Source organism: Pagrus pagrus (assembly GCF_965226575.1).
Source record: "Pagrus pagrus genome assembly, chromosome: 7".
Classification (NCBI taxonomy): Eukaryota; Metazoa; Chordata; class Actinopteri; order Spariformes; family Sparidae; genus Pagrus; species Pagrus pagrus.
Window position 1 is genome coordinate 11,708,291 of NC_140191.1, and position 22,402 is coordinate 11,730,692.

The 22,402-nt window shown below is 42.4% G+C and overlaps 1 protein-coding gene across 1 annotated transcript in view; it reads right to left on the reverse strand.

Moving 5' to 3' along the window:
* erfl3 (Ets2 repressor factor like 3) overlaps positions 1–20,648 on the reverse strand; it is a 53,548-nt gene extending 32,900 nt beyond the window's left edge. Inside the window, exon 1 of the mRNA XM_084357239.1 lies at positions 19,884–20,648. Coding sequence (XP_084213365.1) covers positions 19,884–19,905 — 22 coding nt within the window. The 5' untranslated portion in view covers positions 19,906–20,648. The remainder of the gene's footprint in view (positions 1–19,883) is intronic.
* Between the last annotated feature and the right edge of the window lie 1,754 nt (positions 20,649–22,402).

Consider the following 22,402-nt stretch of genomic DNA (forward strand, 5'->3'; position numbering starts at 1 on the left):
TTGGGGCAAAGCCACCAAACTTTTCAAGTGTTTTTTGTCAGATTTGACTAGTGATTCAATACATGCAGTCTTTGTGTACTGGCTTTCTCCTGATTCATTTTAGATAGGAGCCTGGTCTTGTTAGCCCAAAAGGAATGCCCTGGGGCGTCGCAAAGATAAGCGTGGCATGACCTAAAAGATTTTGATTGCATCTCCAAGTCTCAAATTAACAGGTTCATTCAATGAAAAGTGAACTAATGACACTTGTCAGGGTGGTGTCTTAATAATCGGTACATTACACAAATAAACAGCTGGGACTAAGGCGGTAATCCAATGAAGCAGATTTTACTCGTCCTACTGTCCTGTCAGGATTTTTTTTTACTTTTGATGGAACAATCTGCCATGCATGTGAGCTTTGAAGGACATCAAAAATTCAGACAAAAAGGTAGTCAATTTGCTAAGGGCAAATGATTAGTAAAGCTGGTTTTGAAGGCTCAGTATGTTTCAAAGTGTAGCAGCCAGCCGCATTCAATATCTTGGACAAAAAGCCCCAGCCTTGACTTAAATGCAAACACTGATGAGACAGAATTGTTTCTACAGTGCCTTGAATTTTCACACCTTTTCAGGGGACAGGCAATGTCAACTAGGTGGTAAAACTCAAGCCATTCAGTATTCAAGGATCTCGGTATGCACATTTTGTCTCATTTCCAGAAATAGCCTCACCATAATCAAGGACGCTGCAAAAGGTGTGGGCGGTTGTCCTGAATGTCCACACAATTGAATGAAGTGAACACACAACTTTTTGGACATATTTATAATTGGTGCACGAGGTCAAATAGTCTTCATGAAGTATGTAACCTATGACATCGGCTGTCAATATTTTGCCTTTTCTTACAAACTGCAGAGCACCAGCAGGCTTACATAATTCAAATTCCCTTTTTAGAAGTGCGGCAAGCAGCTGGTGCTCTACATCTCAGAATGCATTTTAATATCTGACTGAACAAAGCAATACATTAATTACGTTGATACATTATGTGGCCACAGCTTTTGATTAAATGCAAACTGATGTATCCATTTAAATGGAAATGTATGGTGCTCATCTGCTTACTTTTTGTCATTTTGTTCTCAAGTCTATTAACAGCTAGCGAAGTATCTAACTGGAACACACGTCCTAATGATGATGTACTAATGGACCTTATACACAGAAAGCTCAGACAGATTCTTGTTAACCTCTGATATAGCTTTCTACAGGCTATAGGCTGCAAGCACATCTGTTTTATTATATAATTATACATTATAATGGGTACTAAGGTCATCTAATTTTCTGGAGATATAGGCCAGGCTTTCTTTTTTTTGTTTTGAAATGTAAGATCCACATAACATCAACAAAAGAGAGAAAAGAGCCATATATGACTTTGTCCACCATGAATGCTTCCAGACTCATGTGGCCTTTACTACTCCACGAGAGCTTTCATTACCTAGCAATATTTCACTAAAATAAATGCCTACCAAAAGCTAGGTGTAGCCCAAACAATTCTCTGAAACTCCTCTAAACTATGCATTCGTTTTACTTTACATGTTACTCGTTCAGTTGAAGCTACCTTTGAAACCCTATAGCCACAGAAAAAAAAGAACACCTTCGCACACATCTTCAAAAACTCAAATGGGAAGCCTGTGGATGTACTATGCCAGTGTGTTTGTGTGTGCCTCTTGTTATGAGCTGCGTGATGTTGTTCAGACAAGAGGTGAGACTAGAATAGGTGACGGACCCTGGGGAATCATGTTTTTCTCTGGTACTGCTATGGTGCTGCTAACTGTGCTGATGATGGCTTGCATTCACAAGCTATTCACTGTGAGTAGTACGGTGCAAACATACACATGCACAAACAGTTACCTAGAGTGTTTTCAGAAAAACAAAGGCAACCATAGCATGAAAGCTCCACAGGTTTTCTACAAAGATGCACAATGACAGTGTGCAGAAAAACAACATCAAAATACAACTTGTTGACCAAGTCAGCATGCTCCTATCCTACAAATACACATACACGCACACTCCCTTGTAGGCTATGCGATCATCAGGGGAGAGATAAACCTTACTTAAGGGTGAAGCGGAGGGCTGGTGGACTGGTATTCTAAACGGGCCCTTGGGTGACGAGTGAACAGGGGACATCGGCAGCTTGCCAACTAGCACTGTTGTCCTTAACACCTTCCCGCTGCTTGGGGGAGAGCAGTTTTGGAGCAGTGTACAACATCCAGCTTTCAAAGTGCTAATAGATGGGTAATTACAAAAATTAAGGACCCTAAGTTTCACAGCAGCATTGCATCATGATGATGGTGAGAGAAACACACCGAAGCTAATAGGTCTGCTGTGCTGTTTACAACTGAAAAGTGGGTCTCTCACAGACAGAATGTATAACAACTGGGGCCGACACTTATTCCAAATGTAATTTTGATAAATAAAAGATAAACTATCTACAAAACTGTGCAGAATTTAATAAATGACAATAGTGAAAAGGGGTCCAACAAAAGAGCACACTGAAAAAACACAGGCCCACACACCCACAATACTAAACACGGTGTGTTACATAGCAGTACATGCACATTTAAAGTCTCAGGCGGTGGTAGACTTTGTGCCCTCAGCAGTTCCTGTGCGTCAGCAATGTGTGTGAATAGTACCAAAAATACACACTACTTCGCTAAGTCCCATCAACCTATTCCTTCCTCCACTTCTAGACTATTTCTCCATCTATCCCCCATCCCAACCCCCCTCAACCCTCCCGTCTGTGCGTCCAACCCTGCGCGCTTTCCTGCCATTCTTCTATCTCAGCTAATTTTAGATGAAGGAAAAAGCTCTGTCCACATCTGCTAGTCATTCTTTAAGAGGTTTGTGTATGTGTATGAGAGTGTGTTTGGGATTAAGAGAAAGGAAAGTGGGAAAAGGTCAAAAGGAGAGAGCAGTGGAATGAGTGCTGAAAAGGAAATAAAAGGAAAGGTATAAAATGACCGGGGTAAAGACAGAGTCACTGCCACAACCAGAACAAATGTCCATCATGACTGGAATACAATCATTTAGATTTAGAGTGTTTCCTCTGCATTTACTTGACAGTGGTGTACCACAAGAGCAACAAACTGCCATCACAAGTAAAGAGAATGCAGGAAAAAAAACCTTAACGTTATAATTTAGCTCAATTTGCCCCCGAAAAGCACTGACAAATGTTAAGGCAGAGTGCTTGGAAATGGTGCTCTCTCTAATGTTCATAAATCATCCAAATGGGAATAATTTGTAGTCCGAAACAAAAGACAGAGGGAGAACGCACAACCCATGGTTTTGACATGCTGGCCACAGAAGAAGTAAAAACTCAATGTGATGCACACAAAATAACTCTTCCTCTGCAGTAGGATTACGGTAAGCAATGTGTTCCTTTTAAATACGCAAAAGACCACCTCATCCTTAAAGCCTGTACAAGATGACAAAAAGTATATTGGAAAATCTCCTATTGGTAGTTTATTTTTGATCTAATACTATTAGTCTTGCATTGCATTCTGGTAGATGGTAAACAATGATCAGGCTCAGCAAGCAAAAAAACAGCAGATCACTTTTCCCTAATTCTTTTCATTGTGAAAGCCACAAGAAGCAACACAAAACATTTTATTGTAACATCTAGCACTACCTTTACTATTGCAGCATTATTGCTTTTTAATACGGAAGGCTACAAATACTGAATACATATTAAAAGAAAATTTACTGATATAGCTAGTTTTGAGGTTAAACTAACATTAGGGATGTTCAAAAACAGGCACGCAATCTAGAATAAGCGTGGATGTATGCACAACTTGCAATTACATGCTCTCTGACAGTCCCAATACAGCGAGCTAGCCAGTCACTTGCCACTGACCACAACACCTCGGGAATTGTCATTTCCACCTTCTCCATGATGTCATCTAGAAAATCACTGTGCTAGCTAGATAGCTAGCTACCTAAGTAATAGGCTGTGATGTTGAAATAAACAAACTAGCTTCTTATCAGATGTTGTAGTGATTGAACCACAGAATTGGGATTTTGAACTCATAATGGTGAATTTTGCAGACAGCCGAGGAGTTTGCATATCTTATTTACACTGACTTTTGCTTGCCATGTCAGCTTGGTTCTTAGCCAGGGAACTAGCTCCTTTTCCCTGCACATTAAACCTGCAGGAGGTGTTTACAGGGGTGAGTCACAGGAATGGCAACAACAGATGTGGTTTGATTCAGTAAATTTAACATTCATCATTTTGTCATGTTAATTGTAAAACATTTCAGGTTTACATCTGTTGGAGGCTACATGTGTCCACTGTAAAAAGTTGCGCAAATAAAGACTCATATTGTCTTGACTAGTGTGGGGTGACATGCTCATCTTTCACTCTGAGTGGACAGAGCAAATATCCAGAAAAACACTCTCTCACACACACAGCCATAGACAAACACATGCACACACAGGATCCTGGCAATCACCACTGTGCATCACAGTGAGCTGTGAGGGGGACACAGAGGGCAGAGCACAGCGTGTTTATGTGTGTGTGTTTATCCCATCGTAAACAGGGACAAGAGACACATGCCGTGTCACCGCCTGTCACCACTTTCTCTTCTTCCCCTACTATTCTCACCCTTCACTCAGTTTCTCCTGTTTTCCATCAAGCCTTGTTCCTGTGCCCTTATCCATGTCTTGCGCCCCCTTCGCCTCCTCGCCGCCTCCCTCCTCCTCCTCCTGCTCCTCCTCATCTAACCCTCACCCCACTTGGTCAGCTTGTTAAGCATGTCTCCTAAAGCTGATTAAGTAGTGTTGATCAGCCTTACGTAACGTTCACCTCGTGCAGACGTCGCTGCCAGCCAGCCAGCATATTGTCTTTGTGCCGCTGTGTGTGTGAGAGAATGAGGAGGAAATTTTGCTTCAATGCACACTGAAGACACACACGCATGCACACACATAGACATAAGCCTGTATGCATGTACTACAGTAACACTATGTCTTCTTGGACTGGAGCCAGTGCACGGTCTCATTTATATGAACACATTTTGCCTCAATGGTAGAATGGGCACATCATCATGGTCTCCCCAGGTGTGTGTGTGTGTGTGTGTGTGTGTGTGTGTGTATGTGTGTGTGTGTATGTGTATGTGTATGTGTATGTGTGTATGTGTGTGTGTGTGTGTGTGTGTGTGTGTGTGTGTGTGTGTGTGTGTGTGTGCACGCGCGCGCACGCTGCAGGCTGTGTAGATAATCACTGCTTATCCCCCAGTTAACATGGGGCTGCCAAGAGAGACCATGCACCTACAACACTGCAGCAGTGAGTAGGAAGACACACATGCCAACACACACACTTGACATGACAGACTGAAGGTATAAACGGCGAAAACAATCTTTACAACCACATGCACACACACACACACTTTAACACTGTGTTGGTGGTGCATGTAAACAAAACCCCGCTCCAGATCTCATTAATTGGCGGAGTGATTGAGTTAACGAGGCAACGCACACAGGCAGGTTAGAAAGGTCAGGCCCAGTTCCTCTTCTCTCCTCTCCTGGTTTGCTCTTGCGATCTGCCTCGTGGGAAAGATTAGAATCCTCAGCTGGAGCAAATAAAGCTGGACGTTATGCAAGAGAACGAGAGAGGGAGGAAGAGAGAGAGAGGGAGAGAAAGGCTGATGATGATGTAACTTGAGAGTCGAGCAAAATACAGAAATGAAAGACGAAAGAAAAGATGAGCGGGAGCTACAGAAGGTGTGTGACAAGAGGTCTTGATGCAGCTGACCTTACAAAATGACCAAGCTCTATTTTGTATGTACTGTTCGTACCTTACTGTGTGCTATATTGTGCCAGCCACCCATCTGAACAATGGTAGCCAATCCGCTCTACTAGGCAATGAGCTCAGCAGTAAAACACAGCTGCCCTGTACAGGCAGAGACCAGTCCTCTTCACCCTCACACATCCTTGCCCCAGCCACATACAAAACCAGACTGCATAACTTTTCAGTTGTTATATTTGGTTTCATTATTGCCTCCCTGAGTGGCGTGTGTGGGACTGTGTTCCTGATTCAACCTGCAGTGAGGTTCTGACTGGCATGCATGACCCAGAAAAGCAGTCAGGGGTACCGAGTGCAATGCAAGTAGCTCTGAATAGTGTGGCATTTCAGTGCTTATATGGCTAAATGGATTGGATATGCTGCATATGTAAGTGGTAATGGATACTGTGACTCATAAAAGGCTGTCACTTTTCAATTAGAATTCAACTACTGTACAAACATGAGAAAAAAAATAATCAGTGGATCCATAGTTATCTGATCGAAATAAAATTCAAAATGGCTTTCTGATCAACTATTTCCAGTAATTTAAAAAATGAATCAATAATCAAAAAGTTTAGAAAAGGCTGCTAGCTTGTACATACTTCTATTATTACTAACTCCAAAAGATTATGGGGATCGTTTTTACCTTCACCGTACAGTTAAAACTTAAAGGATAACTACCGTTTTTTACAACCTGGACCTTATTTCTAACAAAATATATGATCATTTACTCACCCAGATAACTTTGGTGTCATTTGAAGTCGTTCGGACGAAATTAGATCCGGTGTAGCGCCGATATATCCATATAATGCGAGTAACGGGGCATCGACACACAGCCTCTATATAACACATTATCTGCCACGAAACTAGTTAATTTCACCAACATTTTGTTACGATATGCTAGTGCTATTCCCCTCTGAGTCCGGGCTTGTCTATTGTCAACATCCGGGGTCTGTAGGTTGATCTACTACCTCTGACCTGGAAGATGTCGTCTCTGAGCTGCGCGCGCACCCGCGACAGCCCGGCTTGTTTACCTGTAGCTGCTACTGCTAGTTTGACCCCGGATGTTGATAACGGACGAGCCCGGACTCAGAGGGGAATAGCACTAGCATATCGTAACAAAATATTAGTGAAATTAACTAGTTTCGTGGCAGATAATGCGTTATATAGAGGCTGTGTATCGATGCCCCGTTACTCGCATTATATGGATATATCGGCGCTACACCGGATCTAATTTCGTCCGAACGACTTCAAATGACACCAAAGTTATCTGGGTGAGTAAATTATCATATATTTTGCTAGAAAAAAGGTCCAGGTTGTAAAAAACGGTAGTTATCCTTTAAGAACTATGAGAGAGTGTGAGACAAAGGCCCGGTGCTGGACAAGAACCCAGGATGATAAGGTTACGTGTTCACCTTATACCACTGATTCACCCCAAACAAGATGTCCTCCCGGATTCACAAAATGTGATATAAACATTTACATAATTCAAAAGCACATGGCTCAGGATTACACAAAATCTTCTTCTATTTCCTGTCCTACCTTACTTGCTTATCTCACTACTGCTGACGAAAGGGAAAACCAACTCGACTACACAAGTATACAACTCTTTTTAAGTATGCTGCTAAAATAATCACATCTATGTATTATATCAAATGAAACATGCTGTTAAGTGTGATTTTCTTCTCCCAACAATGCTGGTTTCAAGGTGCAGCAGTATCAAAAGTAAATACAGGTGTCAGGAGAAACAAAAAGAATAAGACGAGCAGGAAGGAAGGGAAAACAGAGAGAAATGAATGAGCTGCGGAGAAGGAAGTTAGTTCACAGAGATAAAAGACTGACTGGCAGAGAGAGAGAGGGAGCAATGAACTTTCTCCCCTCCGTCAGTGTACTGCTTGGATGGTGTTATGTAAGAGCTGAGTGTACACACACCGATTACCTCCGCTTGGTTCAACTCATAACATGAGGCGCTACCTCATTGTGTGTGTGTGTGTGTGTGTGTGTGTGTGTGTGGTGGTTGGTACGTGGGTACCTGTGTGTGAACATACAATGGTGATACTTCTCAGTTACATTTCACGCACAAAGACACGAGCGCACATTATACAGACAGCATACATACAATCTATTGTCCTGAGCGCTGATTCAAAAGGGATCAGATCATCTGTCCAAGGTGTAAGATAGCACAGGGGTTCCCCATGAAGTGACAGCTGCACTGGCTTACAGTTACACCTCCACAATGCCAATTTGATGACACACCTACACCAATACATCAGACTCAGTGAATTGTAGTGCATTTATATTCAAGAGGTACTTCAGTTATTGTACATTTAACATCTCAATTGTGTAATATAAATAAAATCATGACAGAAGCTGGAGAGGGACAAATATGAATCTTTAACCTCTGAAATCACTTGAGCGTGTAACTGATGTCTGTTTGAGATTTAATTCTGCCAGAAAGGTCGCAGAGTGCACCGATGCGATGATGCATTTCAAAACACAAACAGAGTTGTAGATAACAGTTGCGGAAAATTCAATTGTTTTCCTCAATGTGAACAAGAGGCATAGGAAATGTCCCTACTACTACTTCTCCTTGTTAACCACTACCAATAATCTTTTTTTTTTATCTTTTTTTTTTTTACTTTAATTGGGTGTGTCTGAGTAAACATACTGATAGATGTACTGGGGTTGTGACAAAAGGGCAAAAACCCCAGCAATTGGCAATGGACTGACCACTGACAGCTGGATATTTTTTATTTTGCCAATTTTGAATTTAAATGTTTGCCTCCTCAACCATCCAAGGTGTCAATCATCAGGATAATAATGCCACTGCCACTAACAGTCACATTGAATATGGCATGAGGTTTCTTTCAGCAATAAGAGCACAATTTTCTGCTCTGACTATAATCTGATAATTAAATTTTGCCTCACAGTGGACCAAATATTGGCAATTGCAACTAACTATGCATGATGGTGTTGGTAAAAAAAAATTGTGACTTAATGCCGCACCCCACATTACGCAGAAGAACGAGTTTACACATTCACATCGCTGACATCAATGAGTCACACGCACGCACAGATCCCACGTTCCCACACACACCTCTGCACTCTGCCTCCTCTCACAACTAACCTAAGGGAGAGAGTGTACCTTCGCAGAGAACCCGGCTAATACTTGGGCCAGACGAACACAATAACCCTACTAACACAACGCCCACACACAAACAGTGAGGATACTAGCTTGGGGCCAGTGGAAGAAAAAGCTGTGCACAAGAGTGTGTGTGATGCTAGATGCACGTGTGTGTGTGTGTGTGTGTGTGTGTGTGTGTGTGTGTGTGTGTGTGTGAGTGACTACAAAGACCCTAGTGTATATCAGTGTGGGTTTGGGCAAAAATAATTTGCTGAAATTATGGTCACAACACTTCTAATTCATTTTCTGCACTCTTTCTCTAGCCTGCAGTCAAGAACGTGATATTTATGATTGGCATCTCTTGGCAGGCAAAATATGCTGCAGTTGTTTCCAAGGTAACATGTATACAAAGTATTACCATTTAGCAGATATGCACATGCTGGCAGTTAAAAACCATACACGCTATGTTATAGAAAATATGCCAATGAAATCTGTTTGACCACATCCATAATTCATCTTTAATACCTTGCTCAAGATATATGTGGCTATCTATTTAAATGCAATGTATTTAAAGGAGCAATATATAAGATTTTTTGTTTAAAACATTTGGTTATTGATATATTGGCTGATGTACACACACTTTTCTCAGTGCACTGAAACAGTAAACTTCACTTAGAATGTTTTCCTTATTATTAGGACAGCAGTTAATATAACAATAAAACTGCATACAAAGTCAGTTTAAACTTAGTTTAGTCCTCATATTTTCTATGTTGGAATTTAATAATTATAAATCACCTTAAGTATCTTTTAATGAATTATAATCTCTAAAGGAAAAAGGCCCATTGGTCTTTATCGGAAAACATACACTGTTACTGATATATTTTCACAGGTCGATATCAGCCAATAATATCGCCCGACTGATATTTATCGTTCAGACTTTAGTAAGGACTGTGCATTTCTTGTTTATAAGTAAAGGGGTGGACATCCCAACTTTGTGGTGATGTGCTGCCCCCAATTTGTGAGTATGAATTTGACAGATCATCATTTCTTACATAAAGCACCTATAAATAAAGTGTTATAATATGCCATTAAGCACTATTACTAATGTAACATGTCCTGTACCCATTGAATTCACAACACACTCATCGTGCAACAACTTGCTTGAATTTCAGTTACACCAGCCCCTATGACCAAGCACTTTTCAACATTTTCTCTTCCTCCGTGGTACTTCTGGTTGTCCCTATTTAGCTCTTCATCTTTCTCTCCTTCCCTCTATGCTTTGCAAATCCCCTGGCTGCTCTGGGTCCATTCTTCCCTACTTTCCTTTTCCCCTCTCACCCTGTGACTGGTCAGGGGATCTAGCTCACTGTTCCCTTCATCAAAAGCTTTAATCCCCTAAAACAACAATCACTGTGTGTGTTTGTGTGTATGTACAGTAGGCCTATATGTGTGTGCGCCCACCCGCATGCAACTGCCTAGTTGTTACATAATTTCACTGGGCCACATCTGATGCTAAAAATGGACATGGATAAAAACTATTGTGACCGAGGGCAGGGCTACTGTACAGAGGCACTGGCGCTCATACATGTACACACAGACAGCAGGGGCTGGGCAAGCTGCTTAACCTTGATGTCATGAACCAGGATGTGGGTTTTAAGGTCCTATAGGATGGAAAATACACATTTTTCCTCAATAAAATCTATACACAATGGTTATTTTTGCAGCACAATCAAAGTAAATTATGTATTCTGATAAATAAAAAACATATGCTGAATTGAATAAAATCAAAGGATCACTCAAAATCCTGCTCTCACTGTGGTTATCCTACAAATTGCCAACCAAAATCCAAACCACAGGCACGTACCCAAATATCTTTAACAAAGTGTAACACTGTCATTTAAAATTGATCCCATCCAGTGAAAGGTCTGAGTCAAAACAACCGATGTCAGGCCTGGGATAAAAAACGTGAATAAATAAATAAGATACGTGGATATGTTTGGGTCAAGGCACTTAAAGAGTGGCGAGTGGTACAGGACATAAGACAAACTCTGTAAGAAATATGCGATGAGACGTTTTTAAGCTCTGTGTGTGTGTGTGTGTGTGTGTGTGTGTGTGTGTGTGTGTGTGTGTGTGTGTGTGTGTGTGTGTGTGCATGTGCGCGTGGAGGAGGATATGCTATATGACGAGCAGTACTGATGCACGACTTTGTCATTAAAGTTTAATCACTCTGCTTTCCTATAAATACCTTTCCAATGATCCAATGCATTATTCAGTTTCTCTCAGGACAGCACACACACAGATACACAAGCAGAGAAACACACAGACACACACCTGGAGAGCCGAGAAAAAGCGAGTGCCCTGGAGGAAGGAAGTCTTATGAACATTTAAGAGGACGATGGCCAGTGGGCAAAAATAGAGTCGGATGTTTGTCCTGCTGTGAGTGCAATCTTTTTTCTGCCCGAGACTGCACATCTTGGAAGGAGCCCTTGGCCGTGTGTGTGTGTGTGTGAGTACAAACATATGTTCGGACTGCTACATGCACTGAGGCCAACTTGCACTCGATACCAGCTTGTGGACTCGTTTAACTTTCAGCTCATATTTAGAGTTTTCAGGGCGACTTCGTGAACACCAACCACCTTTTATTGCTGATGCATTTGGACAGTGACTGACAGGATTCTGTACAATTTAAGCCATGTTAGCCGACAACTGTGCTGTATCTGGTCATCGAGTCGTGCTGGCTGGTAAATCAGGGTGTCCAGTGAAAGAAAGGGCGACAGAGTAGGGTGACATGAAGTGGGAGAGAAGGGGGAGAGAGGAGGAAAGAGGAGGAGAAGGCTAATGGAAGAGGAGCTGCCACTGGGGTATTAGTCCATGGATTGGTGACACAGAAATGATAGTGAGAGGGAGGAGAGGATGGGAGGATGGGAGGGTCAATCGATGCTTAAAAAGGTTTCTCTCCCCAGCAGGGACATGTGCATCTGTGTGTGCACAAACACACCACAGTGTTTCAAATGAAAACACTATCTCTGTCTCCTACACACACTTCATAGAAAGGCTCCTTCTGACAGAAAAGTCAGAAGTCTGGCTAAAGAGCCGCATCCAGTTACGGGCCTATGATTCCAGCAAGAGGTAGATTATTTGCAATCACTTGGTCTTATTTAGGCTGAGACAGTGCATTTGTGTGTCGCAGTTTTTCTGTCTGACATAATAGCGATTCATGATTATTTTATTATCCCTAGAATCATCCAAAAATACTTTTAAAAACTCTTTAAAAATTGCACTTAAAAATACTGTAATCACTTTGACCTTACATTTAATGAGGACACAAATATTTTTATTGCATCACAGATTTACTTCAGTTGTTTAAGTGAAAAACTATCAATGAATCTTAATTAGTAATCATGACTCATAACGTCTTCCTGCACAAATAAAGGATGAATAAATGGGGGGTAACCTCAGCTCCCTGTTGTTCTTTAGTTTGGAATCCGTAGTATTTTCACACAACTGATTTAACTTGTTTTTGTGGGGGATACAATGTCCAAGCCAAGCCTTCAGCCAAGGTTTAGGCAATTCAAAATAAATCAGGAAACCACTAAAGGACTGTATGTCAGTGAGCTAGACAGCTTTTTCCAAGTCATTCAAGGGAGGATATTCATGATTATCTTGATTTGCCATTATCAGGATAAGGAAAATTCATCAACATCAACTTAATGTGAGTGATTTTTATCATGAACCTTGATAAAAGCCTTTATTGTCCTATACTTTATCTTGACCATAAAAGACAGTGTTTACATGTGGATTTCTCCAGAAGGGTGAAATCAGATGAGGCAGTCAGAACTAATAAAAGGCAGAGGATGTCCTCTTTCCACTTATCACTTTCCCTTCACACAGACACACAGTTTGTAATTTGGCTAGCAATTATGTGGCGTCTGTAAGTACACACACCTGCAAATACGTCTATGCTCAGATGAGGAAACCTTGTCATTAAGGTGTTGTTAATTAAATTCAAAGTGTACAATGCCTAAAAGGCACACAGAATCAATCTTTTTAATAAAGACAGTTTGGGGCAGTTTGTTCCGACATAGACACACATTTTACGGCATTCCCACCTCAAGCCCTGCCTTTCAAATGCACATAACTTTCTCACTCACATAAGCTGTGATGAGCTGGCTCAAAGTTCAAAATGAGCTCTGACGTACAAAAGAGAACAGGTCTGAACATGGAGGGAGAGAGAGAAACAAGATAAAGACTGAGAGACGGACTCAGCCAGCAATGTGGAAGACAGACAGGCAGATGAAGAGGAAAGACTGGTTGAAAAGAAAACTCAAAACGTGATCTTGCATTCCTTACATGGGGTGCAGGGAAGGAGAGAGAGGGAGGGAGAGAGACAGAAAGATAGAGAGAGAGACGAGGGAAAAAAAGAGGGAGGAATGGGGGAAGGGAAAGAGGGGAGAAGAGGAGGAGGGTGACAAGAGAGAAAGTTTAACTTGGCGCCAGACAGCATTTTAATACCCGACAGCCAACCACACAGCCACTCGCACAAACTATCGACACTATGCTAGTGGCACAGAAGTCCTTTTGGTGACTTCCCATCGTCCGAAATTAGATGAGATATTTGCCCTCCACCCCCGCTCCCTGGGTCCAGCACAGAGGCAGATTCCCAGATAAAAATAGCCAGAGGAACTATTCAAACACTGCTGCCTTTCTGCAGGGAGTGTCTGCTGACTGCACTGGACTTAAGGGGTTAGAGAGGGGTTAGGAGCTCCACTTGCCACCTCCGTGAATCAGAGGGCCTGGGACAGCGGGACAGCCCGATCTCTTACAGACACACACAAGCACAAATTAAGTTTAAATCAATGCGTGCAAGTTGTTATTTCCAGCGCTGGTAAAGCTTCTATGCAAGAAAACTTAATTCTCTTACACACACAAGAGAGAAAGAGAAAAATGATGCATCTCAAATTCGATATTGTCAAATTGCCAATACTGTACATATCTAATGATGGATTATCATACACCAATTAACCTGCAACCTGAGTGCAGACTAACACTTCTATAAAGTGACTGTTTAAATAAAAGACACTCACCTTACACTCAAGACTAAAAGTATACACAGAGACCATATTAAACGTTAAAAAGGGAGTTGGTTTTAAGTCAAAGAAGGTCCAGACCTGTTCTGATCCTGCCGGGAATGTATTAGCACCCACACTGTGTGCAGATCCCTACTGAAGGATGGCCTCAGCATGACCAGTATTATTGGGGTTAATCTAAGAAGATTAGGAGTATACATTACAACACCACTCTGGCCAAGCCATACCATTGGCAAAAACAGCCAACCATTGGGTGCAGCTGAATCAGTAGAGGATTATGAGAACTACTGTGTGTGTGTGTGTGTGCGTGCGTGCGTGCGTGCGTGCGTGCGTGTGTGTGTGTGTGTGTGTGTGTGTGTGTGTGTGTGTGTGTGTGTGTGTGTGTGTGTGTGTGTGTGTGTGTGTGTGTGTGTGTGTGTGTGTGTGTGTGTGTGCACAACAGGCCAGGCCAGGTGGTTGTGGTGTGGTTTAGAGTTGGTGCAAGGGGAAAGGGGTGAAGAAAGAGTTAGCTTCATCACTGGCTGACTGAGTGCTGTCTTGGTCTTGACAGCGTACATCCTGATTATACTCCAACCAGCACAAAGGTGACACTCCAGGCTCTACCCAAAAGGACAAGTCATTGTGTTGTGAGGATCCAAAATAAAACCTCTCATCTGGAAGGATGAGAGAAATGGAGTTACCTGATCTTCACTGGTGTGTGTGTGTGTGTGTACGCGCCCACATGTCACCAGACTCAGATCAGTTTCAATGGCGCCGCCATCACCAAGAAGCTGTTATACATACACCCACAAGCACCGACATACACACTTTGTTCACAAGTAATACCTTTACACAGCTGCCCACCCAGAAAACCCTGTCTCCTTCATATACACACTTGATATTCTTGTAGAATAACTTGCCATTCTGCGCCTCACTCTGAATCACCTCTACAACAATGTAGCTCTGTAAACTCCCCATATTACATTACAATACACATGCATGCGCAAACACAAACAGCTGCTCAACAGTCCAGGTCAATCCACGCACACAAACACACCCTGCTGCATTCTCAACATGAATTTTGATACCCATTTGAAAAGAGAACCTCGGTGCATGTGTGTGTGTTTGTGCATGGTTGGGTATGTGTGCATTTTGAGGCTGCTAACTTTTATTAAAAATGTTTTACCTTCCATCTCTTTAAATAATAATAATCTTACTCATACCATTCTTTGGAGGTATTCAAAATATGTCTGTATATGAATACATGCATGCCTTCGCAAGTTGCTGAGTGAGTGTGTTCAGGAAAGGCTTGCAGAGATAGTAACTGTTGTGTTTTCCCCTCATGTGTAATGCAACACAGCCGGCAACTATTAACCTTCTAAGCAGGAATGTGGGAGGTCCAAGAATTCCAATAAAAAGCAGCAGTGTGTGTGCGCGAGTGTGTGCGTTCTCTGTTTGTGTACTCACATATAGGTTCGTCAAAGTGTTACAGTTATCTGTCAACAGTCCATCCCATCCAGACTTGCAGACCCAACTCATTACCATTCCTGACCAATTTCCAATACGGTCGATGTGGGGTCATGCTGTGGCTACAACCAATGGCATCACTGTAAAAGTAGGCTCAACTCACATCACCGACACATGGCCTGAGGACACATTTAGTTCTGCAGCTGTGTTATCAGCGTAAAAAGCGCATTTTAAATGGAGCTCTTTAGTGTCGGACATCACAACCATACGGCTGATCAAACAGGTCTGAAAGGCCGATAATCTATAGGACTCAATGGACACAGTTAATGTGTGGGTCTCTGGGGCAAGGGAGCAAACAGGCCGCCAGCAGAGCTGGACAGCGGTCACAAGCACCCGGGCTATCAAGGGTAATGCAGCCTTGTTGGCTGTGGTCTCTCCAGTCTCCCTGGTCAAGGGCGGCACAGGACTAATGGTGGGGAGGTCCATTAGTGTCGACTGGCTGAGCACATTGTTCCCTTTGGTCACATTCCTGGCTAAATACAGACATTTCCACAACTGAAGGCCCCCTCTACCAGAAGTCATTTGTCAACTTAGCCTTACGGACGACCATATCAAAACTTTTATGAAGAACTGTTGTGACAAGGAAAGTGGGCCACGCTCACTCTGCAATGCTCATTCTGCCTGTTATAAAATCAATCTCTATAATACTGAGTGTAAAATTCAATATGTAGCAACAGCTTAAAACAATATAGTTAAACAAAGTGTATATAATCAGATTTTATCCCACAATTTTGTCAGCAATGGTATTTTGTCTTAATAGCTTTAGTGGTATCCCAAACAGCTGGTATGTTCACACAAGCAATCAAAGTTGATTCTTAGCACGTAACAGAATGTGCCAGCTTTTTCAGATGGAAGTTTTGCTATGGAACATCATCTGTTTCAGGCTTAAAGCGTGTTGGCTGAGCCTGATCACAGCAGGACACTGTCCCATAAACCAGGCTGTAAAACTGTATTGGCATAATGGGAGGTAGTGGTTTTGCTGTGGTCAGCACTGCGAGGGAGTTTTCACAGATAAGGCTAATCACTGCGCTTATCATCACAGTGGCTGTGTGTCGAGATTGAAAAGCATATGCTCGCAATTGCACACATAAACCCACACAGGGAAAAGGTGAAATTTTCCCTCTCAATTCCTAGCTCACAATCTACCCTTTTGTCTCCTGCCCTGCCACATCACAAGGCAGGACTGTGTGTGTGTCTAGAATAAATGGTAAAATGGCTCTATGGCACGTCAATCACTCTGGTGAAGGTGCACAAAACAATCCTCATTAAACTACGTAGCTGAATTACTGATGGAAAATAGACTGGGATGCCCAAATTTACCTCACACTTGTTTCCCTCTCTTTCTCACACACACACACATGCAGAAGTGTGGTCTCTTCACTTGTCAAAAGCACCACCAAACTATGAGCTACTCTGCACCATTATGAGTACAATGAGAGGTCCCTGGCCCCACAAGTCCATACACAATCAGCCCCAAGGCCTGCCCCACTCCCACCATTGTCCAACACTCCACACACACACACACAATGGCCACTCCAGAGCCAGGGGTCCCACTATGCAATTCCATCACACAAAGACACACACCAGTCCTTATCCCGTCAGAGAGAAAAAAGAATGACAGAGGTGGCAGAAGAAAAATTGCAACCCTTTGGGAGGGATGGAGGAAAACGAGTGTAATACAAAGTGCAAAGTGTGTGTGGCGGGGGTGTAGATAACATATTAGGAAAGGAGTGACATACAGTAGGCAAGTTATTATTATTGTGTGTGTAAGTCCTTATCACCAGAGCTTAATCAATCATTAGCACAGCCTTTGAGGTACACAAAAAGGTGGATATATGACCATCAAATGTCTGTCTGCCGACTAATGCAACCTGTAGATTACTTTGCCTTCATTCCCCGACTACATCAAACACAACCAGACCAGGTAAACAGCAGTAATTATACGGAAACAGAAACTAAATCAGACACTTTCCAACACCACAAAACCAACACCGATCTGCCAGCAACAACAGATGCAGCTATAGTCCCGCCATTTCCTGCTACATCGCATCAATTCTCTATCATCTATTTAGGCTAATGAAATGACTGTAGAAAACAGGAGTGCAAGGGGAAGTGTATGGTCGATGATTGAGAGAAAGGAGGTAAGCTCCACAGCTCCATAGATTACCGTGTGGGACATAATCCTACATCACCAAACATCCGAGGAAGGGATGATTACATTTTTTATCCTACACATATCCAAGTGCCGTTACATCCTTCTGCATTCAAGAAATGTGCTCCCTCTGAATGATGGGATCTACACAGGTTAAGGGTTAAAACTTGTGTCCTGATTTCAGCAACAGCAGGAGATCAGACAGATCAGGAAAGCACCGTGGATTAACCAGTTCAATAACTCAACTGTTTAAAGGTGCTGTTATAAAATCAGATTGTTGTTAGATAACTCCTCAGAGATTGAGTTGCTATATTTACCAACTAGTGCTGAAAGGATTAATCAGTTAGTTAATCAAGGGAATTAATTAAATGTAATTTTGATAACTGACGAATAACTTAAAAGAGGTTATATCTTCACATGGGGCAAGAGGCTGTTTGCTTTTCTATTAGAGCTGAAATGATTAGTCAATTAATCTGAAACTTTTTGGATGATTGATGATTGACGTTTGACGTTTGCTGGTTCCAGCTTCTTAAATGTAAAGATTTGCTGGTTTTCTTTGCCTTATTTTATCACATACTGGACATCTTTGGGATTTAGACTGTCGCCTCGGGGTCAAGGAAATTGTGAAAGTCATTTTTTACTATCTTCTGACTAACTATAGACCAAACAATATATGAAGAAAGTAATGCAAAATTGTTTGCTGCAGCCCTACTCATTATAAATTGAGAACTTTGTGTTTAAAAAGTCAAGACTAAACTTTGAGCTTAACATAAACTCAATAAGTCAGAAAAAGAACTATAAGGGATAAAAGAAAATGTAGACAGCAATTAGACTGGTTAAATGGCAGCACACAGTTTACACCAACCACACTATAGCAGCACTAGTTAATGTTCTGTACCTTAACTGAACAGATGACAAACAGACAGACACAGACACACACAGAGACACACACACACACACACACACACACACACAAACTGGATATATCAATCGCATAACCTGAGCAAAATAAATTTGTAGTGCCACACAAACACTGGATTCCTTGTGATAAAAGGGCTACTTGTGGTGGGATGTGGTGTGATGTCATGGCAGCCTCCTTCAGGGCCGCTGCAGGGAGTGGGTGTGTGTGTGCAGGAATGTGGAGGGCTGAGGGGTTGATGGGCTGAGGCTGGGTGCAGCGGGAGTCAGGAAAGGGGACAGGGTGGGGGAAGGGAGGGGAGCGTCCCAAGTGGAAAAGGGTCCCACACAGTTTACACACGGCACTATGCCAAATGCTTACCAGTAACTACTTAGAAAGTCATCACATTGTTCCCGCAGGAAAAACAAACTGATTAAATATGTATATTTTGTTTTACACAGAGACAATAAATGATTGTTGCACACTTTCAGATGTTATCCACTGGGTCTCTTGTACTTAAATTTAGTTTTGTTGTGTCAGGCAGATTATCTCTGACACCAGAAACAATAAGTTGAAAAGCTGGCACAAATTATTTTACTTCCACTTCCTCCTTTCGATAGACAAGACATGGTTGGCTTCCAGTGAAGGGGAGCAAGAGCAAACTTATGCAAGCATTTCAGGAATTAGACAAAATGACACACAGAGACCTCAGCTGACTACTGGAAATCCCCCCCTGCTCTCACTTCAATATGCTGACAGGCCAAGTACATAACAAATGTGTGCTCACAGTTACTGGGTTAATATCAGCTTGCTCCGTGTGTACCTAGCCAGATCCAATCACCTCATCAACACCACCACCAGGAGGAGAGTGCTCCAGAACTTATATACACGTCAAACATCTCTCTGTCTCAGTCAGTCGGTACAAAAACACAATGGCACAATGCTTCTGGGATTTTCAGTCTGTTCTCTGAAAGGTGCTGGATGGTGAAATTAGGTTGTCAGGGTGACACGGAGGATGTCGCTGTAACAACTGTACAGTAGTTCAACCACTTCCTCTTGAACCGGAGTACAGTACTAAACCTGCACCAGATTTTACAATCGTATCCAGTGAACTAAACCACGGACTACTACACTAAACCTGAGCAACTAAAATCAACAGGTCTTCATCGCGCTATTCAGCTGGAAGCGGATGTTGATAACTATCTGGCTCGTTCATTAATCAGCAGTGTAAGTACTGTTAGCTTTGCCGACGACAAGTAAACAAGAAAGACAATGGTGGATAAAAAAAAAAATCAGAGCAAGAGTCACGCAAACTTACCACTGTCTCCAGGTGTTTTCATTCTCTCTGCTTTAGCTGCTAAGCGACACAGCTAAAGTTGCTTAAAAAAAAAAGATGAATTCCACGAAAGTTGCTTGTGGAAAGAAAAGTCAGTCTCTCGGCCTCTTCCTCCCCCTCGAGTTCCCAATCTGGAAAACTAGGTGAAGATACACGGCAAACTTTTTTTTTTTTTTGTAGCTAACTGCTTCAGCGGCTCTCTCCTCGCGAGCCGCCGCGCTCTCTCGGTCCGTTTCTCCGGCTCTCCGCCAACCGACCAAACCGACCGAACGGCTCTCTTTTCCAGCGGAGCTGAGCGGTCAGGACCCTCGCTGCTGGTCCTCGCTTCTCTTGCCGCAAACTCGCAGCGTTGAAATCTGCTCAAGTTGCGGCGGAAAACGGCCAACCGTCCCGACTCGAGCCAGCCGAAAAGCCTTTCTCTCTCTTTGAACAAGTTCTCTCGCTAACTGTCCGGGAGCTGTTTACTCCGTCTCAACCGCATCTTCGTCGCTGTTTGACATCTCTCCACCGCAAAGCTTCTTCACTTCTTTGACAGAAATTAACGCTAGAGAGGAACCTCTCTTTCTTTACAGACTTTTTTAAGTTCTCCACTCACTCTCACACCATTCAACACTAGTCTCTCCTCCCCCCGTGCCTCTCTCCGTCCTCGGGGTGTCGTGTTTCGCTCGCTCTCTTCTGAGCGGGGCCCGCCCACACTGACGGAGGAGAAGGGGGGGCTAACGTGGCGAGTCACGCCCACTCACCACGAGCCGGGGCCTGAGCTGGCGTCATTGCAGCACGCGGCGTTGCCGTGGAGACCGCCACAGCGCGCTGCCGTGGTGACGTCACATCCGAGTGCTAAGATTCGAGAGGGAGCCCGAGAGCGGCTCGGCTCACGGTGTCCGTTTGCGTCAATCAGGGGTTATGGTTCTAATTAGGCCCTTTCATACGAGGATAATTACACTTATTAAACCAGCAAATTAAATATGAAAGCGTCAGTTAGTGATTAACGCTGAAAACAGGAAATTTAAACTCAGTATTAGTGCATATCTGATCAAGTCAGCCAAGCTGTAGGTGTGACTGTAGTGATGAGAGCTCTGTTCCTTTAGTCAGAAGAACACTTCTAAAACAAAAGCTCTGCATTCAGACACTTTAACTCCACCTTCACCCAAAACTGCATCGAGTTACCTGGGTGTTTGATCTTCACTGTGCAGAAAGATGTGTGTTTAACCCGAGAAGGCTGTTTTCAAATCCATCTGCCAAAGGGGGGATTTTTCTTTCATATTCTCTTGAAATCTGCAGACGTTTCTTGTGACATCATAAACATCAATCACGGTCCAATGCAACAGGTGATGTGAACACTTGAAATTTCCAGACCTCTCGGTGAAGTATGAGACATTTTTCCTATAATTAAACACAGAAGGGATAAAGATGCATCTGCTGCCTGTTACTGAGTTGCAGATATTAGGTGATTAACCCATGAGTCAAACTGACAAAGAATTCAACTGCGACAAGTGAGATAATCTGGATATTTTCTTCTTTCCTCTGTTATTGTAAAACTCATTATCTTTGGGTTTGGAAGTGAAAGCACATTCTCAACTTTTTCTTGGGACAAGATATCTCCCTTCAAGTTCATGTCTTCATCCTGTCACATTCGATTGATAACAACAGTGCATCACAAGGTTTATTAGAGTGTCAGAATAATCATAGGACCTAACGGTTTCGGATGATGAAAATAATAATAACCATAATCGCACATATTATACATCTACAGCAATGAATATTGGTCAAATGTGTCATCAAAGATGATATTTTCACAATGTCCATTGTTAATAAACATGAGTGAGAGTCTGTAACCATGCCAGCTGATCTGTGAAGCTGCACATTGGCACAACTGTGCTTTTAGCTCAGTGCTAACGTCAGCATGCTAACAAGCCCACAGTGACAATGCTGTTGTTTTGCAGATATGTTTACTACGATGTTCACCATCTTAGTTAACATTTGCTAATAAGTGCTAAATACAGAGTACAACTAACTCTGATTTGGATGATATTACTTTTGAAGGTATTTGGTTGTGAACTGAACTATTGATGTCAGTTAAACAATCACCAAAGTTATTGAAATTCTTATATATATATATATATATCTTGTATATGCCTCATAGATGTTAAGATATTTAACCTGATAAGTGAAAACCTGCTGGTCAAAAAAGTCAGTATGATTCATCCTATGGCGACCATGAACATCTACGAAAATCCACGGCAATCCATTCAATAGTTGATGAGATATCTCGGTCTGAACCAAAGTGAGGGACACACCTGTAAATGTAATAATGACTTATAGCGTAATGTATTCCTAGTTACTCCTGAACACACATTTGTTAGAGGTACCCAGTGAGTTGTTTAATGGTACCCTATATACATAGAATATTTGCTGGTTGTAAATCTAAAGCGTTACCTGGAACCTGTAAGTGAATAAAAGCTAAAAATGGAAAAGTTGACAGCACAGTAGAACTATTCTTA